General features: G+C 28.7%; 2 protein-coding genes across 2 annotated transcripts; one reads left to right on the top strand and one right to left on the bottom strand.

Annotated features, from left to right (window-relative positions):
• The first annotated feature begins 347 nt into the window (after positions 1-347).
• On the top strand, positions 348-4,856 carry LOC133031735 (DNA cross-link repair protein SNM1). Its single transcript, XM_061105338.1, has 11 exons — positions 348-1,209; positions 1,297-1,332; positions 1,587-1,748; positions 1,857-2,270; positions 2,414-2,477; positions 2,585-2,802; positions 2,901-3,014; positions 3,336-3,441; positions 3,620-3,831; positions 3,931-4,034; positions 4,565-4,856. Exons 1-11 carry the CDS (start codon positions 535-537, stop codon positions 4,707-4,709), a joined length of 2,250 nt encoding a protein of 749 aa, XP_060961321.1. The 5' UTR covers positions 348-534; the 3' UTR covers positions 4,710-4,856.
• LOC133031736 (protein WHAT'S THIS FACTOR 1 homolog, chloroplastic-like) lies at positions 4,787-6,570 on the bottom strand. The gene has a single exon (XM_061105339.1). It carries the CDS (start codon positions 6,265-6,267, stop codon positions 4,912-4,914), a length of 1,356 nt encoding a protein of 451 aa, XP_060961322.1. The 5' UTR covers positions 6,268-6,570; the 3' UTR covers positions 4,787-4,911.
• Between the last annotated feature and the right edge of the window lie 9,569 nt (positions 6,571-16,139).

Here is a 16,139-nt window from a genome sequence, read left to right as displayed (position 1 = left end):
AATTTTAATTATAAACTTTATAATTAATTTTGTTGGTTGTTAAATATTTTTTAATGATATAATTTTAGATTTAAAATAGTTATTTTTAGTAAGAAAATAAATTTTATAAGTTTTAAATTATCTTTTATGAAAAATTACACATTTGGAAAAATTTTAACGAACAAATAAGATCAGAGAACACGGTTTAGTAATTGTAATAATTCAGGGGCAAAATTGCAAAATAACCAAAATATTAATGCCAAAGTACAAAGCACTGAAGCACATTTGATATTTTACAGAAGTAAAACGCTGTCGTTTTCACATCATTTAAACAAACAAAAAAAAAAAGTTTGCGCGCCTCATTTAAATTGGCATTGAATTTAATTCATTTCCCTCCTAATTTCACTTCTTATCTTCTTCCAAAAGCCATTTTCAATAATTCAAACTCCACAATCCCCTCAAAACGACAATTAAATCCCCACCGAAATTATTGTCGTTTTCTTCTCTTCTTACCAAAAACGACAATCATCACAATCACATTCACCGCCAATCGCCATGTCTTTCGTCGTCGACGACGACGACGATTTCCAGGTCCCTTTAACCCGATCAACCCCTACTCCCAAAAATCTCACTCTCTCACAGAAGAAACCATTGAAAGCTTCAAGCTTTACTACTCCACGGCCATGGAAGAAACCTAAGCAATTGAGCTCTGCAGCCTCATCTTCTTCTTCTTTGCATTTGGGGATTCAGGAGAACGAGGGTTTTGAATCGTTGGATGGTGTGGATTGTAGCTTGGATTCGATACCGTCTAGTTTTGATTTCACAAACCCTAAAGTTAGTGACGAAGTTTTCGTTAATGGCGGTGAGAAAGAAGAATTGTTGAATAAAATTGGGGGGGTTTCTTGTAATTCGATTGAGTCTAAGCTGATTAAGTCTCGAGGTGATTGTGGAGTTGGTAATGTTGGGTGCATTGAAGAAGAAGAAGAAGCAGAAGAAGAAGGGGATCTTGATGTTTTGCTCAATTTACGTTCTGTACTTGAAGATGGAGATAGTATCAATGGTGGTGATTCTCCTCATCATTCGGAAGGTGATGGGTTAGTCGATGATGGGTATGATGGAGTTTCTGTGGCTTGTCCTCTTTGTGGAGTTGATATTTCGGATTTGAGTGAAGAACAAAGACTTGTTCATACCAATGAGTGTCTCGACAAAGAAGATGCTTTAGCTCAAAATGTGAGTTTTATTGTTATCTAGTTTTTTTTTGTTGGTTACTTCATTGTTGGAACTTGGAATGCTTACCAGGTTGTTCTTTCTCATCAGGGCGGGGAGCCTCCAAATGATGCTCAAGATCAAAATGTAGGTCACCGAAAATTTACACTGTTAAAATAAAAATAACAAAGTAATTTTTGTTGATCATTATTGTAACAGAGTTTTACTTTTGAATTCGGTATGGATAGAAGATTCGCCTATGTTATATTATTCAATTCTTGACGATAAATTGATTTGTTAGATATTGTCATTCATGATATTGATCTGATTCGATGACACACAAAAGATTTATCATCTTCACCAACCGAGGTTTGTATATTGATCAGCAAATATGTTTATAGGTTGTTCTTCGTGGTAAGGATGGTGAGCCTCAAGTGTCTAGGAAATGTGCTGGTGTTTCTGCCGTTTTGGAGTGGCTGCGCGGTCTTGGTTTGGCGAAATATGAAGATGTTTTTGTTCGAGAAGAGATTGATTGGGATACTCTGCAATGGCTGACTGAAGAGGTAGAATATTTGTAGTGAATGATATGGTACTTTGCTATGTGTTTGTGTTATGTGAGTTTAACTTCATCTGATGAGTTTTATTCGGTTGTTAATTTGTTTGATCTTAAGGATCTCTTAAGCATAGGCATCACAACACTTGGTCCTAGGAAGAAGATTGTTCTTGCTCTCTCTCAACTTAGAAAAGGAAATGGTCAAGCAAGTGAAGAACATAGAAGTACAACTTTCCAGGTCCCTGTTGAACCCGAAAAGAGCACTAGTGGATTTGAGATGCCCAACGATGTATCTGAGCGGGTAACTGATAGTGCTAGTAAAATTGCTGCTAACAAGTTGATTACAGATTATTTTCCAGGATCTTCCACTGATAGGAAGAAAGTACGCAGCATCTCCAAAGATCAGAGCATGGTGGCAAAGAGATCCACTGGTTCTGGTAGTAAACAAGTTACTGCGAAGAAAAATGTTAGGAAAGGAAAACTCAAGAATCCTCCATCTTGGTGTTGTGTTCCGGGAACCCCATTTCAAGTGGTAAACTGATTTTACAATTTGATTAAGTAAAACTGGAAGAATTTCTTAATGTCATCTTAGTCTAACCTTTTAAGCATATGAAAACCAATATTGCCCACCTTCTTAAGGTTTAGACTATCTAACATGGTATGATGGTAATACAGGATGCTTTTCAATATCTTAGAGGGGATTGTTCACATTGGTTTCTCACTCATTTCCATATGGATCGTAAGTTTCTTCTTTCGATCCCAATGGAAGTTACTACCTAAAGCGGCTATATTATTTTACATTACTCTAGGCTTTCGGTTTTAACATAGTTGAATTGGTTGTTGCAGATTACCAAGGTCTAACGAAATCCTTCTGTCATGGGAAGATTTATTGCTCTTTAATCACAGCTACCCTTGTAAATATGAAGATTGGGATTCCATGGGACAGATTACAAGTCTTACCCCTCAACCAAAAGATCAACATTGTTGGTGTTGATGTGACCTGTGTGGATGCAAACCATTGTCCTGGTGCCATAATATTACTTTTTGAACCACCCAACGGTAAGGTGTGGTCCAAACTTACTTCCCACCTATTTATTTGTACAACAAATTTGAGCTTTTTGTCTCTTGCTCTTTTATGTACTGATTTTGATAATGAATTCAGGCTGTTTTACACACTGGAGACTTTCGCTTTAGTGGGGACAAAGACATTATGTCTCTTGTACGGACATGTCCTATTCATACACTCATACTGGATACAACTTATTGTAATTCTCAGGTAATGTGAATGAATAAAGGAATAGCTAATTAGGTTGTTTATTATGTGCTTGAAACCATGATAATGGGCTTCATTTGGACTCTAAACTGGAAATTGTAGAAAGAGGAAAAAAACTAAAAAACTCCAACTTTCTACTTGGAAAAATGTTGAACATTCAAGCTAATGTTAACATTTGTAGTCAGAGAGAGAGAGAGATAGAATTGAACTGGACTTTCAAGTTTTACCTTTGACTTTCCCACTTTCTTGCTCGTAATGATGAATGTGCATTAGTCTCTAAGTTAAAATACACAAGTGATAATTTTATCTCATATCTTATTGCAGTATGACTTTCCAAAGCAGGAAACGGTAATACAATTTGTCCTTGATGCCATTCAAGCTGAAACCTTTAACCCCAAAACTCTTTTCCTAATTGGCAGCTACACAATTGGTAGACCTTTCTCTCTCTTTATCCCAATGTATTTTCCCTGCTTGTCTTCTAACATGCTGAAGATATTAATTGTATGTTATATCTATGCATTTTTTGTGGGAATTTCCTCCAAATTTGTTGAGATCAAACACTTTGAACAAAAACTTTAGTTTGCAATAGTATCTGTTAAATTTCACAGGTAAGGAACGGCTGTTCTTGGAGGTTGCTCGTGTGCTACGTAAAAAGATTTACATCACCACAGCGAAGCTACGTATTTTAAAATGTTTGGGGCTACCTAAGGAAGATATGCAATGGTTTACACCAAACGAAAAAGAAAGCCAGATTCATGTTGTTCCTATGTGGACAATTGCGAGCTTCAAACGACTTAAGCATGTCGCCAATCAGTATGCAGTGAGACACTAAACAGAATTTTCATCCTTTGCTATGTAATTCTAGTTGATTTGTTGGCTTAGATGGGTGCTAATAATTTTTTCTTAAAAAAAATTTCAGGGTAGATTCAATCTTATAGTTGCTTTTTCTCCAACTGGCTGGTCATTTGGTAAAGGAAAGAAGAATTCTCCAGGGAGAAAGTGGCAGCAGGGAACAATAATAAGGTGACTACATTCATACATTGAATTTACTTGCTAATTTTACAGAAGAATATATTTAGAATTTTTTTCTCGAACTTTGACACTTGAATGATATTGCCCTTGATTTGGTTTTTGTAAAATGCCCCTCGAACTTTTGAAATAATTGTAAATTTGTTCCTTCGGTTGCATTTTGCTTATTTTTGCAAACAATTTATTGATGTAAGACTAATTTATTACTAATTTACTGTGATTCGAAATTTCATACAAAACATAATTACATAATCTAATGATAAAATCCAGAACTGTATATCTAGAACTTTTGAGTTAATGTTTGAATATTTAAAGATTATTATACTTGATTCTAATTAAGTAGACCCTCATACTGTAATTATACGCATGAACCACATCAATAAATTGTCTTAAAAAATGAGTGAAATGTAACCGAAAGAGTTCAAAGGACAAAAATCTTATTTTTCTTTATAAAAACATTTAACTTGTTAAGATTGAGTTTTTGCCTTTTAAACACTTAACAACTTTACTTGTAATAATCTCAGGTATGAAGTGCCATACAGTGAGCATAGCAGCTTCTCTGAACTTAGAGAGTTTGTGAAGATTGTATCTCCAGTAAACATAATACCTAGTGTGAATAATGAGGGACCTGATTCTGCCAATGCCATGGTTAACCTCTTAGTCTCTTAATCTGTATCCACACACACACACACCATTATAAAGCTAGTTTATTTAATACATACTTCAAACAAACATGTCTTGTATTATTGTAATAATAAAAACTTTTTCATAAAATGAATTGTATATTAATACATCAAACTGATCCATTCTCCCTTATATCTTTTGTTATGTCTAGTTACATTTTTCTGGGAAAAGTTAATAATAAAAACTTTCATATATCTTCCTTGTATGCATTGCAAACCTCTTCAATCTCCATTTCATTTTCAGCATCATCAGCTACTAAACCCTCCTCTAAATCACTACCATATTCTTCTTCCTCAAGTTCCAAACAACTGCTCTCACTTTCAGAATTTCTCCGAACCGAGCCATTATCTTCGTCTTCTTCTTCATCCATGTCTGATTCGCCGTCATCAAAACATTCAAAGTTCTTCCTCTTTCCTCTATAACCAGTAAAGCTCTGGACTTTCTCCTTCCATAGAACCAAAGGACCTTTCTCCTTCAACTCAGTACCTTCATAAGCTTCAGTTAAGAACACACTAAACCTCTTTCCTCTCTCAGAAACATAGAAAATCCCAAAATGCTTCAAAAGAAGTCTCATAAGTTTCTGAGGCATAACAAACTCTCTTCGAAAATGTGTTAGATGATCAGTAGTAACCAATCTCTTCTCAATGGTGAAGCTAAGCAGCTCGTGCATAACCGCAATGGCCCTCTTGTCGAATTCATGTGAACCAGCCTCAAGTCCTCTTGCATCAGCATAAGGTGACAAGTAAGACCTCTTCTGAAAATGTGCTATCTTTCCTCCATATCTATAAACTTTCTTATATTCAGGTGGAAACTTCAATGGAAAAGGAAGCGAAAGCATTCCCGGGGTATGATCATTGAGCTCAGTAATCCCCATTACTTTCTTCTCTAACTCTGTTATTGCCCAAGCAGGATTCCAATCAACAAGCTCCAAAAACTGAGCACCTTCACCATTTTTAACAAGCTTGAAGTTTTGAGGATACTTATGAACCCAATTGGTTCGAAAATCGACAGGCAACCCAAAATCTCTCCTGAAATGGGAAATCTTATCCAATGCAAGGCATTTATCAATTGACATCATTAGTAATCTAGTGACATGTTCAGCAGCCTTATCTTCATGCTCCTTAATCAATCTCTCTTCCTCTTCAACCAAATCTTCACCTCTTTTTGTCATCCCACACCACAAAACCCCTTTTCTATCCTTGTAAAGCTCGAAAAGTTTAGGCGATTTTCGGATAAAATCAGAGACCTTATGAGGCTTTGGAAGATTAATCTGTCTCCTGTATTGTTGTAGAGACCTTACAGGGATTACCATTTCAGGCTCTTGCTTCAGAACCTCCATTAATAACAAAGCTTTAAAAGCTATCTTCCATTTCTCTGTCACTATTTCAAGATCATGAACTCTCTTGGTCTTGCTTCTATCTTGGACCCTTTTACTAGTGGTCATGAATCTGCATTGGTTTCCAAACAAAGATTCTACAAGCCAAGTTGTTCTTAACAAAGACATTTGGGAAACCCCATTAAGAGAAAGGCCATAAAGTTTCATTCTTTATGTTCTGAACCAATTTTTTGGGACCAAAACTGAAGTTGAAAGCAAAGTCTACCAAGTGTTTGTGAAAATGCCAAGCTGAAGTTTTAGAGGTGTATGTTAGCAGATTGTGATTCTAGACAACTACTCACTCTCTCTCTCTCCCCTATGGGCTATGGCCACTTCTGCAGCTTTTGGCTGTCGTCTTCTTCCTTCAATCTATACATGTATATATAAATTGTTATATATATGTGTGTGTATAGATAGCTATAAGCCTCCAAGCTTATTTGCAAATATTGAATGGGGTTTTTGAAATGGTTCGATTGTATATCATTGCTTACAATGTATGTCATTTAAAACACAATTAATAATAATTTTAAGATTTACTTTTTTAGTAGTACATATATTTTTTTTTGAAAATATAGTTATATATAATCTGAAAAGCTAAAATTACACATTAGTTCTTATTTTCTGAATTATTGACATTTGGTGATAAAACTTTGAGATTTTTACATCATATATATATGAAATTTTAATTTTTTTTTATTATGGGGCAAATTTTTTTTTCAAAAATATTGTGTTTATTTCAAAAATACTGTGTAAGTTTCGTACTGCGTACTGTGTTACATTTTCATTATAGTTTTACGGTTATTTTTTATTTATTCTACTGTTCTTAATTGTTCTGTTTTATCATTTTACGGTTATTTTATAAAAAGATAGTATTTTTATAAAATATTCTGTGTGGCAGTAAAATTTGATCCAAAATCCCATATTTTTTTTTGTAAAAATCCCTAAAACTTTTCAAATTAAAATTTTCTTGGCAAAAATAAGTTAGTTTTTGCTTTTTACTATAGCATTTCTATCATCTCCTATGGACATTTTTACTATTTAGCTAAATTTTAGTTAAAATAGTTAAAAAGTAAAAAAAAAAAAAAATTGTTACTCTAATTATGCTCTCTATTTTAGTTAGAATTAATTATTATTAATAAAAATAATATAAAAATACTTAAAAAAAAAATAAGAAACTCTCTATCTATTTTCTATTTTAAAGAGTTATTTTTTTTTTCTTCGTAGGTAGACCTCAACCCCTTGAGATCCACCACCTTCGGTGATATAGATTAGACCCGTTCAATTCCAACCACTATATTGCCGATATTTGGATTCAATACAGGTGGATCTCGGTTGATGAAGGTTTACATTATGTAGGGTTAAATGCAATAAAATGTGAATATAAGAATTCTGTCGCCAATAAAATGAAAAAAATATTACAATAATACAATTTACTTGAGATTTCTTTTTTCGACAAAACTTATAATTTAGCTAAATGTGTTATAGTATTAATATTAGAAAAACAATTCAAGTTCATTATAAAAAACCGCGTTATTATTTTAAAGTCAAAATAATATGAAAAAATTGTATCAATCGGATACCAAAAATTAAAGCACAATTAGCTTTTACTAAAAGTGGAAGAATTTTTGCTTGAAAAACTAATAAGACATATGTAACATAAACCAAGAAAGATAAGCAACCAATTTAAATAAACACACCAAAAAAAAAAAAATACAAAACAAAATGAAATAAGACAATCCAAAATCTAAAACCCTATTTCTTGAGTTAACATAGTTTAAGATTGCTGAGATCATAACATCACTAAGGTTAACACTGTTGAATTTATGGGATAATAATAAAACAATGTGAAAATTATACATTTTTATGGCTCTTTTTATACAAAATATGATTTTTTTTTAAATATATATATTTTATGAGAATAATTAAAAAATATGAGAAAAATAATATAAAATAACTGGTATTCTAAACTGTTTTCCCCATAAATTTATAACTTTTTTTTTAATGTTTCTTACAATTTTTTTTTTTTTTGAAAAGAAGCCATATTTTTGTGAAAATAAATGTTTACAGTAAGAATTATAAATAAGAAAAAGTTATAAGTTACAACTCTTTATATTAGTAGCTGAAATTGTTGAAAATTTTGTTTTTCTAAATGTATACACTACTCATAGGCGTGCGAAAGAAAATGAATTCTTAAGGCGAGACAAAATTAGAGGGTCCTTAATAACTTTATATAAAATTTTGTAGCTATTTTATTGTAATAGAAAAATTAAAACAAAAAAAATATTTAAGTGAGATTCTAACTCAAGGGAATGAAACAGTTTACACTAGTTGGATATTTTGTTTTGTATTATTGTTGATTAACTTTTATCATGTATAAACGAATTAACTTATTTTTTCGGGATCCCGATAAGAAGTGGCCCTAAAATGATTTGACAAAAAAATAACCATCTTTGTTAGAGTTATTCCCAAAATTAAGTAATTGATAATAAAACACTATTACAATTTAGATTTTTAGTAACACTATTTAGTGACCCACAAATTTTGTAGAAAGATTTTATAACAATACAAACCACTTTAGAGTAGGAAAAATTTTATGGAAACAAAGAGCAAATTTTGTGTGGGATTTTAAAAGTTTTTTTTCTTTATTATTATTTTTTAGGGATTTCTAAATCTTTAAATTTTAAGATATAAGATTGCTTCATGTAATTGTATAATTAATTTTACTAATTCATATGATAATAATTAACTATTAAGGAATATTTTAGTACCTTGTTGTTTGTCCTAGTTAAGGATGTACACCCGCCCTTAATTGGGCGCACCGATTCTCAATTAAATTCCTCATAACGATGTTTCGCTTAATTTTTATTTATTTATTGGTATTATGCATATTTCTTTATGTATATTTATTTATTTTTTTTTAAGAATTTTTAGTTTTATAAGGACAATATTTTGTACTTTAAATTATTAACATAGTGTATGATATTTTATTTTTATGTAATTGATGTCATGCTTGCTTTCAATACTTTGAAAAAATAAATATTAAACTATTTTTATAGATACAATTTGCGGTACGAATGATTTAATATTTAACCTCAATTTGATGTCATAAACTAATGTGAAATCAATTTTAAAAGAAAGATTAAGCCTACTTTATTTCGTTCTTTAATTTTATAAAAGTCAAATAAAATTAGGCTTATTTTGCTTAGCCCTAATGCATCTATATATGTACACTTGTAGAAATTTAATTTTTAGTGTATTTTTTCTCTTATGATTAGCTATATCTAAATGAGGTTCACACACAACAAGAAAATAAAAAAAGATTTACATCATAACCAATCAACTATAGCTCACAAATCAAAATTTTCAATCATAAGAAAATGAATGAACATTATCATGGATATAAGAGAAATGATAAAAGAGTATTAGTAGTGCCTAATATTACTTAAAATATATTATATTATTGTTGGTATTATTAATTATGAGATCCGATACAATTTAACTTAATGATTATTATAAAAATATTTTTAACCATATTTAATAGTAATGCTCATCATAAAAGTAATATCTTCACATCTCATCAACAAATAATGTAGAAGTATATAAGCCTCCTTTTCGTGACAATTAGAAATGTGAAAGTTGCACGAAAATGTACATAATTATGTGGTCAGGAAAAATAGACTAATTTATATATATATTTTTTAAATATGATCATTTATTTTTTTTCTAAATTGAATGATTTTTTCTTGGTTAATATGGAATATTGATGATGTAAATGCTTCTTTAATTTTATGTGAGATTGAGATTGAGATTTCAACATAAAATTAATTGGGGCTAAGTAGAGTAATCTCTATATTAAGTTAAAATATTTTTATATATATTCTCAATGTGGGACACTTTACCATCATCACGTTTGGACTTAGAAATATAAGTATAATGAAGGACCTTAAGAGACCACGTTGGTCCGAACAAGACATTTTAAAAGAATCTCACAAGACCAAATTACAAAACTTGTGGATTTAGAAACAGGTCAATGATCCCAACACTAGAAACGAACACACATTGACTGAAATATCCTAAATAGAGGTCAAAAGCAGAGACAACGAGAACTTTTAATTGCTCTAATACCTTGTTGCAAATTGAAAGAGAATGCCTTTTGGTAATGGATTGAGGTCTTTTGTTAGGGTGAGTTAGACCCAATAATTTTTCTAATATGGTATCAGAGCATATCCAATTTTGTAATGTTAGGTACCCCAATATCAATTTGTTCACAATTATTTGGCATGATCCACGCTGTGCGTGAGGGGCACGTTAGAGTCCCACATTAGCTTGAGATATATACTCAATCCACTTAATAAAGTAATAACAATCCTTCCTTATCAAGCTGACTTTGTGTTAAGTTGAATTAGACGGCTCAATAACTTTTTTTAATAATGCGTATAAATATTCTAAATCAATTAATAATAATTTAGAAAAGAACAGAACATGCATATAATTAATTATTTTGTTCTAAAAATGTACATATATTATAGTACAGAAGGACTTAATTGCCTAATTTTATTTGACTTTTATAACCAACTAAATTTATCATTTATCAAAGCAAAAGTTTTTTTAAAAAATTATTGGTTAATATATGTTTTTTTTTTTTTTTTTTTTTTTTTATGTACAAATTATTAATTCTTCACTTAAAACGACTACTCTTCATAAAGTCACTATAGATTTTCTTTTTTGAAATGGAAGTCACTATAAATTAATGAACTCATAATTCATGTTCTTCATTTATGAATGGAAACGTTATATATAGCCACTATTTTATCTCTATCTTTTTTTAGTATCTTTTCTAGATCAATTAATTGACAGATGTACATATATATATTAGATATTTTTTAATTTTGGCACCTAAAAAAAGTATATTATTACGGTTATAATAAATGTCGATCTTACTTATTTTTAAATTTTTTTTAAATAATTTACAGTATTAAAAATAAAATTTAAAGAATCAGTTGTACAGTGTTTATATATTTATGGAATACTTTTTTATGGGTATTACTAATTGATAGTTACTAAATAAATTTAATTATAAATATTAATTTAAAAATACTAAACTTAAAAGAAAAATTTGAATTTCTATGCTTAATTCAGCTACTTAATTGAAAAAAATGTAAAAAATATATCTCTTTTTACAATATATCAAAAGTATATTTATATGAAAAATATTTAAGTAAAACTCAATATTTTTGTTTTTCTTTTTGTCGAAAAGCTTCTTTTTTTTAATTTATTTTCGGCCGATAAAACAACCATAACCCATATAATGTAAAAGTGAGAGATTTTTCTAATTAGAATGAAAAATTAAGTATAAAAACTTAAATTTTCCTAATACAACTTATTCATGGGTAATACCCATTAAAAATAGTATAACCATAGATATATTTTAAAAAAATAAATACGAATCATTAACTATTTAAATTATATTTTTATAGTGTAAATTATTTTAGATTTCGAGTTAGATACTAACTATAATTATAATATACGCTGACATATTATCATATAAAATAATCGAGTAATTTTTTCATACATGAAAATAAAAATAATCCAATTAAAGTAAAAGTGATGTCCAAAAATTTTATTTAATTATCTATTATTATTGTTATTTAAAAAAAATATTCTTAGACATTTTCTTTTGTAAGGGTGACTTTGGGACAAAATCATTAGAGAGAAAAAAGAAAAACTAAAGTGGAAGTAGCCCACAAAAAGAGACATACATGCTACCTTAATCACAACCTAACTATTATTGGTATAATAATATATTATACAAACTATTTTCAGATTGTCTTTTTTAGGCAATTATTAATTAGTTAATATGGCTTGAGATTATTATATAAAAAATTAAATAAAAAAAATAGTGACAGAATCAATTTTGCCTTTATTGTATAATCACATGTTTTAATAAATTATAAACAAATTTTTTTATGTAATATAATGCATATTATATATAATTAAATTAAACATTTTGTCTATTTTTAAATAACTTAGAGTACTAAACGTAAGACTTAAACATTCAGTTATATACGTGCAATATTATTTTGAATTTAAATTTTGACCTATAAAATATTAGGAATTTCCTGAAGATGGGTAGAATAAATATTACCTATAACTATAATATACAATGTCATAAAAAATTTTAGATGTATTTATAGGATTTTTGAATTTTATAATATATTATTATCTTATATTGAAAACTAAAAAAATTAATCATGATCAATTGCCGAAAAATATATATTTCTCAAAAACTAATATATATATAAATTATAATATAGAATTAGGGGTCATATAAATAAAAAAAAAATTCCAGCAAATTAAATCTATAATAATAATAATAATAATAATAATAATAATAATAATAATAATAATAATAATAATAATAATGAATTGTATATTGTTAACATAATTCATTAAATAGTTTTACTAAACTACTAAATTGATCGAGAAATTTGAGTTTCTATGCATTTTTTATACCCAAATTAATTATCTAAACTAATACTTATAACTCTTGAAAAAATAGGACTACTTTTACCTAAACCCCAAAATATCCCCCTCATTATTCTTAACCATTTCTCTCTCTTCCTCCTTTCTCTCTCAAATCAAACCCTCTCTGAAAAAAAAAAGAAAACAAAGAAAAAAAACCAGTTCCGCACATTATTTTCAGTTAAGTAACCCAGCATGGAAGAAGAAGAAAGGTAACGTAGCCGACTTTGGTCAGAAAGGTAACAGAGCTTCGGCGTCGTCATTAATGGCTCTCAGTCTCAGCCTCCGACTGTGGGTTTTTTTTTTTTTTTTTTTTTTTTTTTTTTCGCATTTCGTAGAGAGAGGTCCGATGGTCGGACCTTGGGGTCCGATGGGTCCGATTGGTCGGACCCCATTGGACCCCAAGGTCCGACCATCTACTGTGGGTTTTTTTTTTTTTTTTTTTTTTTTTTTTTTCAGATTTCAGAGAGGGTCGGGGTTGAGCGTTCGGCCGGGGTTCAGTTCGACGAAGGAACGCTCGGGGTCGGGGTCGGGGTTGAGGGTTGGTTCGTTGAGTGATGGTTCGGCTGGCTGCGTTTTTGAGAGAGGGAGTTCGGCTGAGAGAGATGAAGAGAGAGGAAGAGAGAGGCTGATTCAAATGAGGGGGGTAGTTTAAGAAAATTGGAAAAGTGGTCATACATAACCAATTTTAATAACTTTAAATTCAGGGAAAAAATTATAGGTATTAGTAAGTATATTAATTCAAATTTCTCAATTGATCACATTAAAGATATATTTATAACTGTTAAAATTTGTGTAATATATATATGTACATATACATATTATTTATCAGTAAATCTAAAAGGAAATTAAATATATATATGATATGTGCTCCTTATTAAATAATTAATCAGATCTTTCCAAAAAAATATATATATAAATAAGAAAAGCAAATAAATCGATAATATTGCTGATATTATTAACATATGCATGCATGGTTCAATTTGCTCAGTCATATATATATATTTATATAAATATTATATTTTATTTTCTACGTTGACCAAGGAATATACAAGTCAAAAAAATAAGAATTTATACATTGATACAAATTTTAGACTTTTCTCCTTATGATATAACAAAGTATAATAACCAACTAAATTAATATATAATCTAAATTAATATGTATATATAAACACATCACCGTCAACGTTCGTTGATTATATATATGCATGTACATGTGCATATATATGTTAATAATTTCAAAAACTGTCTCTCTGAATTGGATCATTCACTGGCCCCATTAATTGAAATTGGATATAATAATAATAAGCTGTAAATTTGTTTAAAAATTTGAGTCATGATCATTATTGAGAGCTACATATTACATTAATTGAATCCATATAACTGTATATATATATATACATCTATATATATAATCCTCTCCGGCCATATATGAAGTTTAAACTTTGAAGCGCCGCAAAATGCAAAGCTCATATATATAAATATATATATAAGTGTCCTTTTTATTGCTTGATCTTTTAACAACTATATATATATATATTCATTCATAATTATTATTAGTCAAGGTTTCTTTTGACTTTGATTCTTTAATTAATTAGTGTTTTTCTACTTTTGATATACAATTTCCAATTCTTATGAAAATCAACTCATACAATTAATGCACATCTTGATTGTGACACAAATTAATTCCAAATTATAAAAAAATATATATAAATAATTTTTATTTTTTAATTTATCACTTCACTGCTACTGATTAATAAAAAATTTAATTACCTGTTAATTTTTAATTTATTAACGATTTTGCATTTGATTTACTTGTTAATAGAAATTCTATTTTACCAATAATTAACGACGTTTTTATCTAACAAAATTAATAAAAAATATTATAATAGCGATAAAATACGAAAATCTTTCTCGATTATTGTTTTCTCGGGGGCTTCTCTCGCGATCTTCTCTATCACGACTATTTCAGAGAAGCCCTATAAAATCTTAGTGAGAAAACAATGATCGAGACGATGAATAAAATTTTCAATTTGATATATGAAAAAAAAGGATGAAAAAAATTGATCATAAATTAAATATTATATATAACAACAATCAACAACAAATAATTAGCCCTAACCCTAATTAAGGATGTTTTGTAATATTAATAGTAAATCCAACATTGATCTTAATATTATGTAGTTTTAATTATCTCATCAGTGCGTTCGTCATAATTAATTATATCACCAAATTAGGCTATATATATTGCAATAATATATTGTACGTGATATACGAAAGAATTATTACAAAGAAGAAAGTCATTGTTAAAAGTGGACTTTTTTTAGCACGTGTTAATAAAAAAATAAAAATAAAAGAAGTGGGCGCAGAAAAAAACAAAATTTATTTGGACCCATTTTGTCACCAAGTGTAGATAATATATTTTTTGGTATAAACACATAACTGAAATTAAAGAGCCACCTCAAGTAAATTTATAAGAGATAATAATAATATACATATATATATTTTTTATATAAATATATTTAAACCTAACTGCCTAATTTTTCCTACCTATAATAATAGTTCATTCCCATAGTCTAAGTCTATAGCTATTAATACAAATTATTTATTAACTTATAAATAAAAAATAAAATCAGAGATTACGAATTTGACTATCACTTATGTAATAAATATAGATTTAGTACGTGGCACCGACTTATAATATGTTGTAATTAATTCTCTAATTATTATTATTATTATTTATGAACAATTCTTTGTGTGTTGAATATACAATTATATAATCAATAAACAAATTTTTTGAATGTGTGTGTTGTTGGAGAAAAATGAGACAAACTAAGTAAAATGTTATTATTATTATTATTATTATTATTATTATTATTATTATTTGGAGAGGATTTGAATTTTTAGTTATTTATTTATTAGGAGAAATGTATTATACATCATTAAGTATTATTTTATTTGGTTACATCATCATATGTTATAATTTAATCATTTGTAGCATCCTATTTTTATTTAAGTATTTGGCTGAATAATATAATTATAAATGGTATAACTATGACTTGTTTGAGACTAGTATATATAGAAGATTTGAATTTTATAAATCTTAATTATTATTATATTAGGAAAGCTATTTTATTTAATTTAACCAAATTAAATTGAGGGAATGATTTTAAATGGATAAGTATTATTATTATTAATTAATGTGAGACTCACTTTTATACACAACACATGAACAATTGAATATTAAGAATATTCAACATTGCAAAACTAGCTAGACCTGCTCTGATACCATATTAGAAAATTCATTGAACCTAACTCAACTTAACAAAATTAACTTATTAGGAGAGGATTGTCCTCACCTTATTAAGTGAATCGAGCGTATACTACCAGCCAATTAATGTTGGACTCTAGTAATTATTTTTATATATAGTTAAACAAATTATTGTAACTTTTTTTTTTTTTAATTTTTTATTTAATCACTACAAAAAATTGCTATTTTTAGTGACAACTTTTTAGTC

This window comes from Cannabis sativa, chromosome X, assembly GCF_029168945.1.
Source record: "Cannabis sativa cultivar Pink pepper isolate KNU-18-1 chromosome X, ASM2916894v1, whole genome shotgun sequence".
NCBI lineage: Eukaryota > Viridiplantae > Streptophyta > Magnoliopsida > Rosales > Cannabaceae > Cannabis > Cannabis sativa.
This window is presented reverse-complemented; position numbering and strand designations above follow the sequence as displayed.

What these genes read in the sequence shown, in the direction of transcription:
- LOC133031735 (XM_061105338.1), top strand. Translation starts at nt 535, where the DNA reads ATGTCTTTCGTCGTCGACGACGACGACGATTTCCAGGTCCCTTTAACC. An exon ending in CACTCATTTCCATATGGATC is followed by an intron (nt 2,478 to 2,584) that starts GTAAGTTTCTTC and finishes TGGTTGTTGCAG; the next exon opens with ATTACCAAGGTCTAACGAAA. An exon ending in TTGAACCACCCAACGGTAAG is followed by an intron (nt 2,803 to 2,900) that starts GTGTGGTCCAAA and finishes TAATGAATTCAG; the next exon opens with GCTGTTTTACACACTGGAGA.
- LOC133031736 (XM_061105339.1), bottom strand. Translation starts at nt 6,267, where the DNA reads ATGAAACTTTATGGCCTTTCTCTTAATGGGGTTTCCCAAATGTCTTTG.